We start from the raw sequence: 15509 nt of genomic DNA, 5'->3' as shown, positions 1-15509 counted from the left end.
TCGCAGGCCGCGTCCTCATTGGTCAGAATGTTATTAAAATGGAGAGCGCTGATTGGTCGGCACTTTCACTTTCTGTTTTCATTGGCTGTGCTGGGGGAAAGGGGGCTTAAACATCTGTTGGGACAAAAAGTGAAGTTATAACATTGGGAAAAATTATCATGTTTGTTTGGTTATTATTAGACTATTTGTGATTGTGAAAGGTTGTTAAATTAAAGAACCTGATTAAAGGATTAAAGTTTTATTATTTTACTTTTGAGAACAAACAGAAACAGACAGAAAGGAGAATTCACTTTCACCGCATCAGAGCAAAAAATACTGTGATTGAACTTGATAAATGTGGATTAGATGAACAGGGAGACTGGAGAGTCAGCATCAGATCTGTAAAAACATAAAAACCTTTATTATATTTGTAAAAATGATGATGATTGATGGTAATTTTTTTGTCTGTGAATGTACTGGTGAAACGACCTTACAGCTGTTTTGGAGATTTTTAATCATTCCTCACCACTAACACAGAGATAAGCTGTCTTTAGGTAAGATCAATTATCGTTATTATTATTATTATATAAAATTGATTATTACTATATTCTAAAACCAGATTCACAAAACATTGGTTTGCAGAATAAGCAAATAATAATTTTTTAACCATTTATATATATTTATCTGATATAAATGCCTTTTTTTCTATTCTTGGAGCAACTGTAACTTCATGTGATTTCTGCCCTGGTGATCAATAAAGTATTCTGAAATTTGCATTTAGGTGAATCAACAAAAAAGCACGTCCCTCCCACAGCTGAGTTCAGTTCAGCCTGACATCACATTGACTTTTATCTGAACACGTCAGTGATTCTGCTGTTGTACTGAAGGTAACACACAGGCAGCAGATCGCTCCATACTGTACACCACCACCTACATAACTGTGCATCTTGACAGATTATCAAAAGCATCAGTGAGACACCGGGCTGATGATGAAGTGCTGATGACTTAAATGTGCTGTGCAGCGGTTCAGATTGCTTCAGACAGACTGCTGAGCAGATCACAAACCACAGAGCTTCACAGGAGAGTGTGTCTAAAAGTTTGATCGTCTGAGCCGTTGTGTGTTAGTTTGAATATTAAAAAGGCAGTTTTTAACCTACAGGTTAATGAGACTGAGAGTTTACAGTCAGAGGTGCAGCTACATTTTGCTTTTTTATTATTATCAGTGTTGGTTGGTGGATAATTTTTTGATTTACTGATCAATTGTTTTATCTATAAATCATTGAAACAGTGAGAAACGTCATAATTTCCTAAAGTGCAAAGGTGACAACTTGTGTTTGTTTTGTCTGACCAATAGTTCAGAATCAGATCAGCAATGTCAGCATGATTCAACCTCTGAAGAACATGAATGTGTAAAAAAAGTTTAAAGGGATACTTCACCCAAAATCGATAATTCACCGTCATGCCAAGGAAGGGTTTGGAGAACTTTCTGAGTTATCAAAACGGAGCTAGTGCTCCATCAAGGCTAAAAACAGCAATCACATTCATTTTTTCTGAACAACTTTTCCATGTGGCGGCTTCAGGGCACTTGGTCAGTAGTAGGACGAGCAGTATGGAGGTATCTGGATGTTTCATAGTGTGTGTTTTGGACCATTCTAAAGTGAACTCTATCCACCGCCATTATATGAAAACCCGTCACCTGCCAGACCCCCCCTGGAACTCCTAAAGCATTTTGATGACTCTGAAAGTTCTCCAAACCCTTCCTTAGCATGACGGTTGAGTAGAAAATTGGTAAATTATCGATTTTGGGTGAAATATCCCTTTAACAATTGGTCCAATAGTTGTTAAAGCTGGAAATTTAAACCCTGTTGGTGACATTAGATGAAAAGTTAGAGGTCAGTAGGAGTCATCCTCTGAGGAACATGCATATCGTTTGAAAATTAGATGATAATTTATCCAGTAATAGTTGAGATCCTTCGTTCATTCAGGACCAGTCATACACAGATGCATGCTACCAACATGTCTAACGCTGAACAATGGTTCACTTTTTAACACGCCTGACCTTTACAAGCAGCTTGCATGTAGCGAGTCGGTCACATGAACCGAGTCCTCAGGGTGAAGAGAACAATCCCTGCACTTGTCCTCTCCGCTGGTCACAGGTTGTTTCACTTACAACAACAACCAGCATCTTATCTGATAAACAATAAAATCACAGTGACGACTGTATTGAAAATACAATTTATTACACTGAGTAATAAATACATACAAAGATGCAAGTAACAGCATTTTCCTTTTCTTTTCTTTTTCTTTTTTTTTTTTTAATACCAAAATCAACCTCGACACGAATGAACCGATGCATTTGGCACATCTCTGTCGCCCGCTCGCTCGCCCGCTCACTCACTCAGTCCCGTGTGTTATAAGGGTCTGAAAAACAGACCAAATACTATCAAAAAGAAGCCGTTTCCGTCCGTCTACCCCTGTACAAGCCATGCAGTGTCTACGATTAACCCCCGCCCGCCCCACCCTGCCCCCCCGGGCCCGTTCGCATGCATAAACCAATGCTTTTTAAATATGAAGTCAAAAGTAAGATCCCCCAAAAGTGGGGCGTTAAAAACACATGATACCCTTCGTTTGATTTCCAATAACCCACAAATGATTTAAATGATCCTCCAGCACCCTTAGGGGTCAGGAACTGTTACTGTTTTTTTTCTTTTCTTTTCTTTTCTTTTCTTCAATCCTCTAGGAGCTTGCTTTTCCATCCTTTGTTCATTTACTTCCTCCTCTCAAAGGAAATGCCATGCAAGTTATTTATTGTTTTCATGAGACGCACACTTGTTGTTGGTGTTGTTGTTAGTTCTTCTTGCAGGGAGGAATGTGGGTCTGCAGCTAGGACCTCGCGTTTCTCTCCGTCTCAGCCAAGCACTCGCGCACCAGCCCTCTGGCGTGGATGATTCCTGCGAGGAGGAGGAGGAGAGACGAGGACGGTTTAGATTAACAAACTGGATGAATTATACATCACACACTCACAGACACGTATCTACATCTACCAACATTTACCTCTTTTCAGTCTCTCCATTGCACTCTTGCTTCCAGCGTACGTCGGCCTGATCTCCTTGCCCAGCTCTTCGATGATGGCCAGCAGCTCTGCATATTTGTTCTGAGGCACTTGGCTTCCAGTCGAACCCTGACGGAAGAACAAACACAGCGAGACGAGCCAGGTTCAGTGTTTCAGAAAGTTTAAATGATCAGAAGAACAACAAAACTAATTCAGGGTGTAACAGTGGAGGTTTTAGTTCAGAGGTCAGAGCGGAAACACAATAACCAAGAAATAAATCTAACTGCATCAAGACTAATTAAGGATGTGTTTTACACTCAGCTTTGAATATGGTTTGTGCCCAGCATGTATCATCATTAAAAAACCTTATTAAGCATTCTGAAAATCATCTCTACTTATCCAAAACATACATATAACACTTTATACAGGCTATTATATTGAATTGAATTAAATTAAATGCAGAGAACGACAAAGATAAATTACATGAAAATAGCAAATATGAATATGTGAAAACTTGGGAATTAGTGTGGACAAGATACAGCAGGTGATATGTTTATGTATGTTTGGCCTCTCCTTAACTCTCTATGCTTCTGTTAGTAATCCCTAAAGATACTTAAACTGTGTGAGCTTTGATATTTGATATAAGATTCAACAGCCACGGCTGCAAATAATGATTATATTGATTATTGACAGTGACGGGAATAACGGCGTTATAAAATACGTGCTACTTTTGTCAGTAACGAGTGATCAAAGAAGTTACTGTTTCCCCCCGATATAACTCTGTTCCCTTTACTGACAATAAAATGTGCCGTTACTTGACTCAAGAAGTCCCATAACAAATTAATATACCCGTTAAAGTGAACGTTATGTATAAATACGTATATAGATTTTTTTTTCCCCCAGTCCATCAACTGGTTGGAAAAAAGCCGTTCATCTGGAACTAATCAACTCACTCAGTATTCCTCCGCACATAATGAGTGAGTTGGGTAGTTCCAGATAAACAGGAGGTTGTGGGGTGGCGAGTCCAAGTAATTTGACATATTTGAGCATTTTATTTTTAACACAATAGTTACCTGTCCTAGTAATTAGTTACTTTTATAAAATGTAGAAACTCAGTTACTAACTCAGTTAATTTTGGGGGAAGTAACAAGCAACTATAACTAATTACCTTTTTAAAGTAACAGACAGGATAAATGCTGGAGACAGTGTGGACAGACAATGGCCGATCATTTTCAGATATTCTGGACCTGCCCCCTTATTCAATCATATTGGAAGAACTTGCTGGAGAAATTCAGTCAATCTTTGGTTTAAAAGTGGGCTTTTCTTTTATTACACTGTACTTGTGTAAAATCCCAGTAGGACTTACGGCTCAGGACAACTATCTTTATATACTGCTCTTGGCTGCAAGCAAGAAGGACACTACACGGAAATGGCTGCAGACAAATTTGTCATCAAGGAACGACTGGATCACCATTGTCTATGAAATACAATGCATGGAAAACCTGACCTTCACCCTAGACTACGAGCTGAACAGTTTACTGAGTACTGGGTAAAGTGGACTTCATATTCTTTAACGTGTAACTCATTGTCTGTGTGGATGATTTGTTTTATGTTTCCTGTTTTATTGTTGAAAAAAAAGAACTGAAAACTTGAATAAGAAGAAAGTTTTAAAAAATAAAAGTAACGTGCCCAACACTGATTATCGATTTATCTTTGAAACATGGAAAAAAAAACTGTTTAAAATATCTAATAGACTTTGTGTAAGTTATAGTGACAAACTGATGAGTTAGAAAACACCAAATGGAAACTGTCTGTGACAACGTTACCTGGGAGAACGTTACCTGTGAGAATCCCAGAGACGGAGGCCCATAGTCGCTCAGTAGGGGCCGGTACGACTGCAACGTGGCCAAGTTAGCTGCCGAGGGAGACTGGAGGTTCCCAACTGTTTCCAAACACAGCAACAAATGTAAAATTTAGCAGCAAATCAACCATTTACTGTTAGTCACGTTATCAAACTGTTAACTCCAGATGAATTGAGGGGCGTTCCCACATCAGGGCCTTGGTATTTAGTTCTTCTGTTTCCCTCACGACTATGACTCCGATGACTCATATATACTGTAGGTTCAGTAAACAGTTGGATACTCATATGACGACTGGAACTGGTTTTACTTCCTATAATCACTCCTACAGTTCATGTTAAGGAGTCACATACGTAGGTGCAGCAGGATCAACAGGCAAAACCTGATTCATTGCTGATTTATTGATCGACGACAACAGGCCTGTAAAAGTGTATAACTGTCCTTTAAAGCGAGGATTAAGCAGGGAAAATCCCAGGGGCACTGTGACCCCTGAGGCCCCTGGGACGCAGCAATCCTTAACCGTAGACGTTGGGAAGATAGCGGGCTAGCAAACGACACAAAAACGATGCAACAACAACAAAATGTTTAGAAATTTACGCAAAAATGACAACAAAGACGGACTGATAGATACATCAGTCCTGTAAAACTAAATTTATCCTTCAGGCACGAATAAACCAGGTTAAATCCCACGGGCCTTCAGGCCAATGGACCAGAGTGACTGATTACATTGTATTCTGGGATGTTAGACGACTGCAAAAAAAGAGAGACTGAAAACGACAACAAAAAGGTGCAAACAAGCACAAAAACCAACCAGAAATGTACGCATAAGGACAAAATAATTGGCCCAGAATGAGTCTTAATGAGATGCAAAATGAGCGTCAAGCAGCAGGAAACATCCCAGGGGCCTTCTGACCCCTTGGACCTCTGGGATGGAGATCCTTTAACTTTGCTTTTGGGTAGTCAGACCACTAATAAAGAGACTCAAAACAAAAAAGGCAAAAATATACACAAAATCTAATGTAATAATGAGCTAACAGACAATAGATTTCCCATATCTTATCTTATCTTAATGACAATAAGATAGGCCTAAGCATGTGTCAACCTGGCTTTAAATCCCATGGGCCTTCGGGCTAATGGATCGGAGTGACCATTGACATTTAACCCTGGGAAATCAGACAACTCAAACAACCAGAAAATGACACAAATTAGCCCCCCAAATAATCAGAAATGTAAGAAAAATGTCCATGAAGATGGAAAAGGTAGAAACGGATGCAGAACGACTATTAAAAAATAAATTGGATGTAAAACAAGACCACAAAGAAATGCAGGAATGTCCCTGTTGTTATGTTGTAGCAGAGGTGGAGGACCTTTTACATGTCAATGCCCAGTGGCCCTTTGTCTCCTGCTGCCGTTTTAAATGCACCATTTCAACCTGGATCAGTATCAATACACTGTTGTTTTACTGGTTTTTACATCTGATTTAAGAGCTGGTTCCGACTAGGGGGGTTAACGACCCATGTTTACCCCACAAAAAGCCCCAGATTGTCTAGTAGTTGTCGGTTTTCATTTCTTTCCCCCCCTCCGGTACGGTAGCAGGCAGCCGTTGTTGCTCCCCTGCCGCTTTGTTCGCCTACTGTAGCAGCCGTTTGCTCCCTCGCCTCTGCCGCTTTGTTCGCCTGCCGTTAGCAGCACGTTTACTTATCCCCTGCCGCGTTGTTTGTTCGCGTGTCGGCTTCTGCTGCTGTTGTAGTTTCCCGCCTCGGTCGCGAGATGTCCTCGAAGAGCCATAAAAAATAATTCAGAGGCAAGATCGATCAGCAGCAGCTCCCCGACCGACCGCGCAAGGAGCATCATGGAGGAAACGGAACAAGGGCTGGCTCAAGAAGACAGAAGTGATACATTTTTGTCACCGTGTTAACGTAACGGCACCGGGACCGGAGACCCGGGACAACGGTTAACGGCTCTTAACGGAACCGCCGCCTCGTCGTTCTTTAACGTTACATCCCCAGCGGTCGTAAGCGGCCGCCTGCGAACACGGATGGCGCTCTTTTACATTAGTAATAATGGCGGATATGAATTAGCCTAGCTCCCAGGATCTGACCCTATATATATAACTGGACAAAAAACTACAGACACGGTCTTTCTCCAGGTATTCTCCGAGACCCCGAATTTAACACTCGATTTAACCGACGGATACTTTGATTTTCCGCCACGTTTTCTCCTTACCCTGGTTCCCAGAAGTTCCCGGAATGTGTTGGTGGACGTTGGGTTTATAAGACATTCCCAAAGACATTGTAAATTAAAGAAATAAAAATGACCCGAAATTCAGTGAAGCGTCTGTCTGTCTCTCACTTTTTGTTTACAACAGCGGCACCGGCAAATATGGCCGTCACTTTATATTGACACCCACTGTGCTTTCTTTCTAACACGGCTGCTGCTGCGGGGTTTAATCAGAGGAAAACGGTTAAAAAAAACAAACGGCATTTTTTTTTTTTTTTTTTTTTTGACGGTGAAAGCGGCGTAATCTACACACGGGTTAACACATTATTTAACAAATCCACGTTCATATTTATCAGAAAGCGTGCTCCAAAGTACACTTTTAAAACAAGTTCAGAATTTTTTTTTTAATTTATTATTCTTATCACATTTTTTTTAAAGTGTCTTCTTATATACATATATACAATTTATATTTAAGCCATATTTTAAAAAAATATATGACTTTTTTTTTTCAAGTTAACAATCTCTCGGTGACACTTTGCATTAACGCAGCTGCAGCTTCGTGCAGTCAGAAGGAAAAAGAAAAACGTGTTTGTTTCCGTAGAAGTTTCTTAAAGTTTGCAGTCAAACAGTAAGAAAGCAGGAGATAACCAAACTACACTTTAAAAACTAGTTTTAAAAAAACAATAATAAAAAAAACATTTATTTTAAACAACGTGAACTGCTTCCTCTCACATTTTGATAACGTGTCTCCATCTATTTTTTACACCACATTTAAAAAAAAAAAAAGTAAACAAACTAACTCGGTGCACTTTTATCATATGAAGTGACACTTTGCATTAACGCAGCTGCAGTTTCGTGCAATAAAAAAAACCAAAACACGTTCATTTACGTTAAAGTTTCTTATAGTTTGCAGTCAAACTGGAGCTGGAGACGTTTTTTTTTCCTTTTTTTTTTTTTTTTTTTTTTTTTTTTAAGAGATACCTGTCTTTGTCTGTGGGGGCGCATCCATCGCTTCGTCTGCTCTGCTGATCACTTTGCATCAAAAATAAGGAAGAAAAAAAAATAAAGATAAGGATGAAATGTAAACGTAAAGTTCACAGAGAGTGTCCGGTCATTGTGGTGGTGGAGGAGCGTGGCCGGTGGGTCCGGTGGGTCTGCAGCTCTGCCTGCAGCTCTTCCTCCGGTCAGAGTCAGATAAGATGATTAAATGAGGAGGGGAGAGGGGGAGGGGGGAGGGAGAGTCTCTTTGTACCCGGCAGACCCTCCACGCCACATGGTTGGACGCACAGGAACAAGGTCTGGCCCAGTCCGGGTCCCGGGTCACGACCTGGGACCTCTGCTGCTGGGGGGGGGGGGGGGGGGGGGGGGGGGGGGGGGCAGAACAGGGGGTGATGGTGGGCCGTGGTAATACTACTTCCTGCCACTACTTCACCACTTTTCATTGACATATAATGTAGTTTTTACTCCTTGTAGTAAGGTGAATAACACAAAATAAGATTCAGAATGTGATGTGACACTAAATAAAATCAAATAATTAAAAAATAATGTCATCATAGATGGGGAAGTGTATGTAAATGTAAGTAAATAATTAAAACCAACCTCACCTTTATCATAATAACACATCCAATAATGAAATACATGTATATTATCACCATAAGTGTATTTATATAAAGATACTTTTGCAGATTCAGTCAATCATTGAATAATATGCAATATGCATTCGTGTACATTTTGCTGACTTTAAGTTTTGAACTTCATTTGAAATTTGGTAAATTTACACTGTAATTTTCTTGAAATTAAATTAAAAAATCAGTAATTTCCTACAGTAAACATACTGAATGGCTATTGTGGAGGAATAATGACTACAAATATCACCAAAATTAAGATTTGATTGTGAATTTTAAGTGTTTGCTCATTTAGAACAGATGATTTAAAGGTAATACTTAGATAAATTAAAATTACCACAAAAATCAGCACCATCTTGACCAACTACAGCTGATGAACAAGAGCCTGGTGTCCCTTCAAAATAAAACAGGACACAAACAAACCAAAATAAAAGTTCAAATGCATGTAAACCTCCTGATTATTTGACAAACGCTGCTACGAGGTAGAAGTATACCAAGCTTTATTGAGCATCGCACTCATTCATGTACAGGTAATGTTGAATTTTTGTACAACTCTTGTCAGTAGTGCAACTCGTGCAATGATAAAGAAAGAAAAATAAAATTAAAATAAAACAAAAAGAGAAAAAGTCCTTCAAGTGTTTTGTCGTCAGAGGAGCCGATCTGCCGTGACTTTCTTTTTTTTTTTTTGTTTAAAACGGCATTCGAAAAACAAATGTCATCACGTTATCATCGTCGTCGCTATCGTTGTCAGCAGCAGCAGCAGCAGCCTGTGTACACAACATCTCAAAAGACAAAATAAAACCATGAGTTGTTGGTTTATATACGGTGGTGGTGCACGTTCAACAAGTTAAAATATGCCACTTCCAACAGGAAACTCTCTCTCTTAGAGACACTGTCCAACAGTTGAGATGTGCTGCATGAGGAAAAAAAAAAAAAAAATCTGTTTGGATCCTTTTACAAATTGTACAAAATCCACATCGGTATGATACAAAGACTCTTTTTCCTTCCTTTGATTTGTTTCTATTTTTTTTCCCCACCACCGGCCTTTGAATTATGCATCACACTTTAGTAACAGTAACTAATCCACAGGTTCAGATGCATCTTCAATCCATCGGCTATGGGGACAGCTCATGTGTCCAAGACTTTGGTCTGTCCCTTCCAGTGCAGATCGAGGTGAGGGGGAGAGAGGTGAGGAGGAGGAGGGGGGAGTAGGAAGAGAGGTTCGGTGGTACGCTACTCGACAGGAGCAATCACTGGATTTAATTACAACTGGGCTCGAGAAAGCAAAAGAGGAGTCAGAGGAGAGGAACACGTACGCAGACGGAGCCAGAGTAACATCACTGAGTAGAAGGAGGTGTAGTCATGCATTTCAGATGCACTGTAAAAACCCACCGAGTCATATTCTTTTTGTTTTTTGTGTTTTTTTTGTTTGTTTTTTCCAAAAAAAAGAAGAAAAAAAAGAGGGTCTTTGTATGAGTGTAACCCCTGAGCGGATTTCCATTAAAAAAAAAAAAGGCAATAGAAAAAGAAAACATCTGGGCAGAGCGCGGTGTCTGCTCTGAGACCTGCTGCAAAATAAGAAATAAAAAACTCGGAAGGTGAGCGGTCTCTTTGTCTTTGTCGAGGACATGCATTTCACATTTCTCAGAGTTCCTTGGCTGCTTTATAGTGTTTTGTTTTCCACTTTTTCATTTGGATGAACGGCGACACCACACCAGACCACACCAGGAGGAGGAAGGTGACGGAGGAAACGTCGAGGTAAAGACCAAAAAGGTGCTTCTTTCTTTTCTTTTCTTTTCCTTGTAACATCAAAACAAGAACAAAGTGTTTCCACTGAAGAGCTGAAGTCTCAAACAGCAGCTTTACAAAGTCTCCGTTGTGTTTAGCATTTATAAAGCAATAAATAAAACAGATAATAAACGACTATCACACGCTATAATGTGATTATAAACAGATATGAGCCAGCGGTCAGTGATGTCACTCCTCCTGTGGACACCCGCACGTCTATAAACAGATGAACGACAATATATTAACACGGCTGTAATAACAAAATATACATCTTCAGAGGAGAAGTGTTGACACGTACTGAACAATATCTGCTTTTAACAACATTATATTGTGACTTGTGAACAACGCTGCTTTTATTTTTATAGATATATATATATTTTCATTGGTAATGAAAAACACTGTGCAGCTCTGAACCAGATCTCCATTGTGTGGGGAAAAGAAAGGCCGGTGTTGTTGGTAACAGCTCGCTCCTCTGATGTTTTAACTGTGTCAACATTATTTTCTTACTTTCAACCTGCTATAAATAGAAAAACGCGCCGGACAGCTGACACTGAACCAAATCTTTGCTTGTTAGTGTTTTGTGAAGGTGGCCGACTGCAGCGACACAAAGGCACGACTGACAAACGCCCGACTGTTGTGGACAAAGAGGAACACGACGAGGAAGATGGAATACTTAAAAAAGAAAGAAAAAGAAAAGAAAGAAAAGAAAGGAACCAAGGAACTTTGATCAGTTTGAGATCCATGTGCACAACAAAGTAAACTGGTGTGTGACGGTGACGGAGGAGTTTTGGTCTTTGTCTACGTCAGGTTTCCTGCAGTTACACGGGACGAATGGTTGAAAGACAAGGAGCCGATTCTTCCTCTGCGTTAGTGCTGAACAGTGCTCATCATATATTACTATGGGATGTAAGTTCAGCATCAAATGCGACTTTCTAATGAATCAAAGGAGAAAAAAAAGAAAGGAAAAAAAAGTTCTCAGACTCTGAAAGACGCAGGTTTCTGTCGTTGGTCTGGACCGAGAAAAGAAAAGAAAAGTCTTTGCTTCATACCAGAGTGTGAGAGTGTGTGTGTGTGTGTGTGTTGTGTGTTGTGTGTGTGAGGAGTGGACGACGACAGCCACAGGCCGACATGACGCTCTCCCAGTCTGAACTCCGCCTGCATCAATATATAATCACAAATCTTTTCACTCTGAATGTCAGAGGACGATACGTCACCTGTCAAATCGCTCTAGGTGAAAACAAAGAGTCTCTGGAGAGGAAAATTTAAAAAAAAAAAAAAAGAAGAAGAAAAACTAAACAAAACAAAATAATAAAACAAAAACAAAACCCTGAAATCTTCTCTGTACAACCACGGCTTCACATCTGAGGGTCGGCGCAGCTCGGTGCGACGACGCCTCCCACCCTCAGAGACGATGGGAACAGCAGGTGGAGGAGGAGGAGGTGGAGGAGGAGGAGGAGCGGTGGGGCCGGCGGTCCTGACGCAGACGGAGCCCCGGTCCCTGCAGAGTGAGCTCGAGGGCGGAGGAGGTGAGGAGGAGGAGGAGGAGGAAGAGGAGGAAGGGTGGGGGGGCAGTGGGGCCACGGCGATGCCCCTCTGAGTGACTATGTGTTGGGCGCGTGACTCAGACTCTGAGGGTGGAGCTGCTGCCGCTTCTGCTGCTCCTGCACGGCCAGCTGCTGGCACTGGTCCGACGTAGACAGCTTGTTGATTAACGGAGACACGCAGTTCGCTGGAATGATCAGACCTGAGGGGACAGAGACACGGAGAGACAGAGAGAGAGGAGAGACAGGGTCAGAGTCAGAGGAGTCAACAGATACAACCAGGAACTGTCACTAGAACCGATATGTTGGTGCCCAGGATGTAAATGAACGTATGGCACACACACAGTGTTGTAGCTGCTCTGCTGTTCATCTGCCTTCCCTCTCTGATGGGAATTTACATTTAGAGAACGAATCTGGTTGCACAGCTGCTTCCTTCAGCTGCTTCCTTCAGCCCGGCACACAAGCAGCTCAGGACTCACAGCATGCAAGATGCTTTTTAATGTAGTCTTTTATTTGCAACAAACTATTAGTTGTTTGGTCGAAAAATGTTAAAAATTGTTGAAAAATATCAATCAGCGTTTCCCAAACCACAAGGTGACGTCCTCAAATGTCTTGTTTTGTCCACAAACCAAAGAGAGACTCAGTTTATTGTCATAAAGGAACAAAGAAAGAAACCAGAAATATTCACATTGAAGAAATCAGAGAATTTTGACTTTTTTTTTTCTTAAAAAAACTACTCAAACTGATTATTCGACCAGAGAAAAAACAAACGTGTCATTTTTGACCTAAAAGTGAATGAATGAGAACAGTAGTTTTCTTGTTGAAAGACTTGAAGGACCAAAGTAACGCCTCCATGACTTTCTGTTTGTGTTGAGTCATATTAACCTTCTCTACTCTGTTCTTACTTCTTGTATTTAAGTTCCACTGAGCTTCAACAACTTCTCAGAAACATGAACGTTTGCTGTGAAACTGTTTTTTCTTCTAAAAGTAGCCTATATTCATTAGGCTACTTTTATAAAAGAAAAAACTGAATTTAGAAGCACGCAAGTTCTTTTTTTAAATTTTTTATCGTGGTATCGAATAAGTATGGAGGATCGTGGTGATGTACTGGTGTTGGTCTGGTGACAAGCTGAGCTACAAGTGAAGATGAGAAACTACCAGTTCAACACTCTGGGTGACACCCCGTCTGTTTTTAACCGCCTGATTGATCACACTCTGGTGACCGAGCAGTAAAAATAAAGCTGCCGTCACGTCACTGCTCTGACTGACTGACAACACCCATGAAACCAAAACTTGCTCATTTTTCCCACTTCTGCTTTTGTGCAGTTTAAAACACACACAGTTGTAACGAGTCAGAGTCTCTAACAGACTGAAGCTGCATCGATCTGACGCTGAACGAATGGACGAGCCACTTCAGGGTTTGTGACGCACTCATTCACTGATTTGGGAGAAGCCTCATCAGTAAAAAAAAAAAAAAAAAAAAGGAGTCAGACGACGATACGACAGCAACAAGGAGGAGGAGGAGTCCATCCTAATGCAGGGTTAATTACAGGGGCAGGAAACCGAGGCTGATGTGAAACAGACAGAGGTATTTCCACAATAGATGCTTTAAAAAGGCGACGTGGCATCTGGAGACCAACCAGATCACAACCGTGGAATTACACAACACAACATAACACAACAAAACACAGAAACATTTTGTCTCCAGAGCTGAAACCAACACAGAGATGATCAACACCAGGTTTAGAAAACAAAAACCTTTTACACCTCAGTTGCTCCTAATTCAGAGCAAAGTATTTTTTGATTAGACGTCGTTGAGGCGGCGACTCAACGTACCGACTATCCTCTGTCCGTCCTCCGTCCTCAGACGCACGATCTGGACCTTCACGTTGGTTCCGCTGACGGGCGTCAGAACCTCCTCCAGTTCGTTCCACACGCTCAGCACCGAGCCGCACAGCACGTAGTAGGTCCGGCAGCGCAGGCCGATCTCACACTGCAGACCCACCGACGCCTTCTTACAGTTCCCCCGCCTGCACACAGGAAAACACACACGTACGTTTAGAAATCACACACACACACACACAAGATGGAAGCAAAGAGTTTCAAATGACTGATGGATGTTGGAAACGAAGCTTCAAAAGGACGAATCATCACATTAACGTGAACAAATCCCAGAATAAACTAAACTATTTAAGATGCGAATAATTCAAGATGCATCAGAGACAGAGTTTCAGCAACTGAGGAACTATTTTCAGCTGCGGATCAACACATATTTAGTATTTATAGTATGTTGGACTAGCCTCGCGTCACCAGGCTCTTCATACAGAGAGGAGAAGAGCCGGGTTTCCGTTCACTCTGGGCCGGAACCAGAATCCAGTCAAAATTCAGAGAGCAGATCCAGAATTCACAAAAGTAAAAGTGTTCACCAAAATAAAACTTATAAAATAGACAATAACTTGTAATACAGTTAAATACAATAAAAGAAAAAGGTTAACTTAATGGCTCTGGGATTTTCTTGTAAATCTTATTCTTTAAATTAAAACATTTCACAGCATTTTTATTAGCTTGGTGCTTTTATTTTGACGGGAAGGCCTGTCTCTCTCGCTCTGGTTGCTCACCAAAACAGCGAGTAAACAGCCCCAGACTAATGTTGGACTGGTTCATGGTGACGAGGTGCAGCCGTTGGCTCAATGATGTGTTTAATGATTTGTAGCAATAAGACATGTAAAGCTTTAAATGCACAGACGAGGTGAACATACCAATAAGCATGAGAACAGATCTTTGCTGAGGACTTGTACTGGTCGGTCCAGTGCTGCTTGGCGTCATCTGACAAAACCTGACGGGGCAGAGAGAGGTCATGAGTTTGACTTGGTTTTTTTTTCTTCTCAGTGACTTTTTAATTAAAAACCAGAGGCCGCGTCACCTTTTTAAACTTCTTCTTGATGTCTGCGTACGCCTCCAGTTTGACCTGCCGGCCCGTGTTGGGCCTGTAGACCAGGAACAGCCTCTTCTTGGTGTTCACCTCTTTGACCAGGATGGCTGTTTTCTTGTTGTTCCTCATCTGGGAAAGAAAAAACAACAACTCAGTGTGAGGAAACAGGAAACAGGAAACAGCAGTCGGATAAAGACGACAGGTCTGATGAAACATCTTCAGCTTGGAGTCGATTCTGTCTCACAAACGCTGCTCTGCAACTGTGTACGTCTGAATAACTGGCATGGACCAGGCTGGGCTTGATGAAAGATGCCAGTGAGTTGCATTATGGGAAAATGCAGGGCAAATTTTTCAGACATAAGACTATTAATTGTGTAAATGTGCTAAACCTTTTATATTTAGTGGAATATATAAAGGACATGTATCCAGGAAAGTGAAGATGGAGGCTCATGAAGGAGCAGGAGGACTGTCCTTTACCACACTGTGACTTTCACAGACTCTTGTTATTCACCT

The 15509-nt window shown here is 41.1% G+C and overlaps 1 protein-coding gene across 6 annotated transcripts in view; it reads right to left on the bottom strand.

Annotated features, from left to right (window-relative positions):
* Positions 1–2523: 2523 nt before the first annotated feature.
* Positions 2524–15509, bottom strand: part of sbno1 (strawberry notch homolog 1) — a 30350-nt gene continuing 17364 nt past the window's right edge. For 4 of the 6 annotated variants that reach the window (XM_083983394.1, XM_083983393.1, XM_083983392.1 and 1 more), the window contains exons 30-33: positions 14988–15125; positions 14824–14900; positions 13901–14094; positions 9219–12267 (exon numbers count right to left, since the gene is read on the bottom strand). In XM_083983394.1, coding sequence (XP_083839520.1) covers positions 12125–12267; positions 13901–14094; positions 14824–14900; positions 14988–15125 — 552 coding nt within the window. In that variant the 3' untranslated portion in view covers positions 9219–12124. Of the gene's footprint in view, positions 2931–3033; positions 3161–4872; positions 4974–7116; positions 7272–9218; positions 12268–13891; positions 14095–14823; positions 14901–14987; positions 15126–15509 lie in introns of those variants that run through there. The other 2 variants (XM_083983396.1, XM_083983395.1) reach the window with 2 other exon arrangements.

The sequence above is a fragment of the Trachurus trachurus genome, assembly GCF_905171665.1.
Source record: "Trachurus trachurus genome assembly, chromosome: 12".
Taxonomy (NCBI): Eukaryota; Metazoa; Chordata; class Actinopteri; order Carangiformes; family Carangidae; genus Trachurus; species Trachurus trachurus.
Note: the sequence above shows the minus strand (reverse complement) of the source record. Positions and strands in the feature narration are given on the sequence as shown.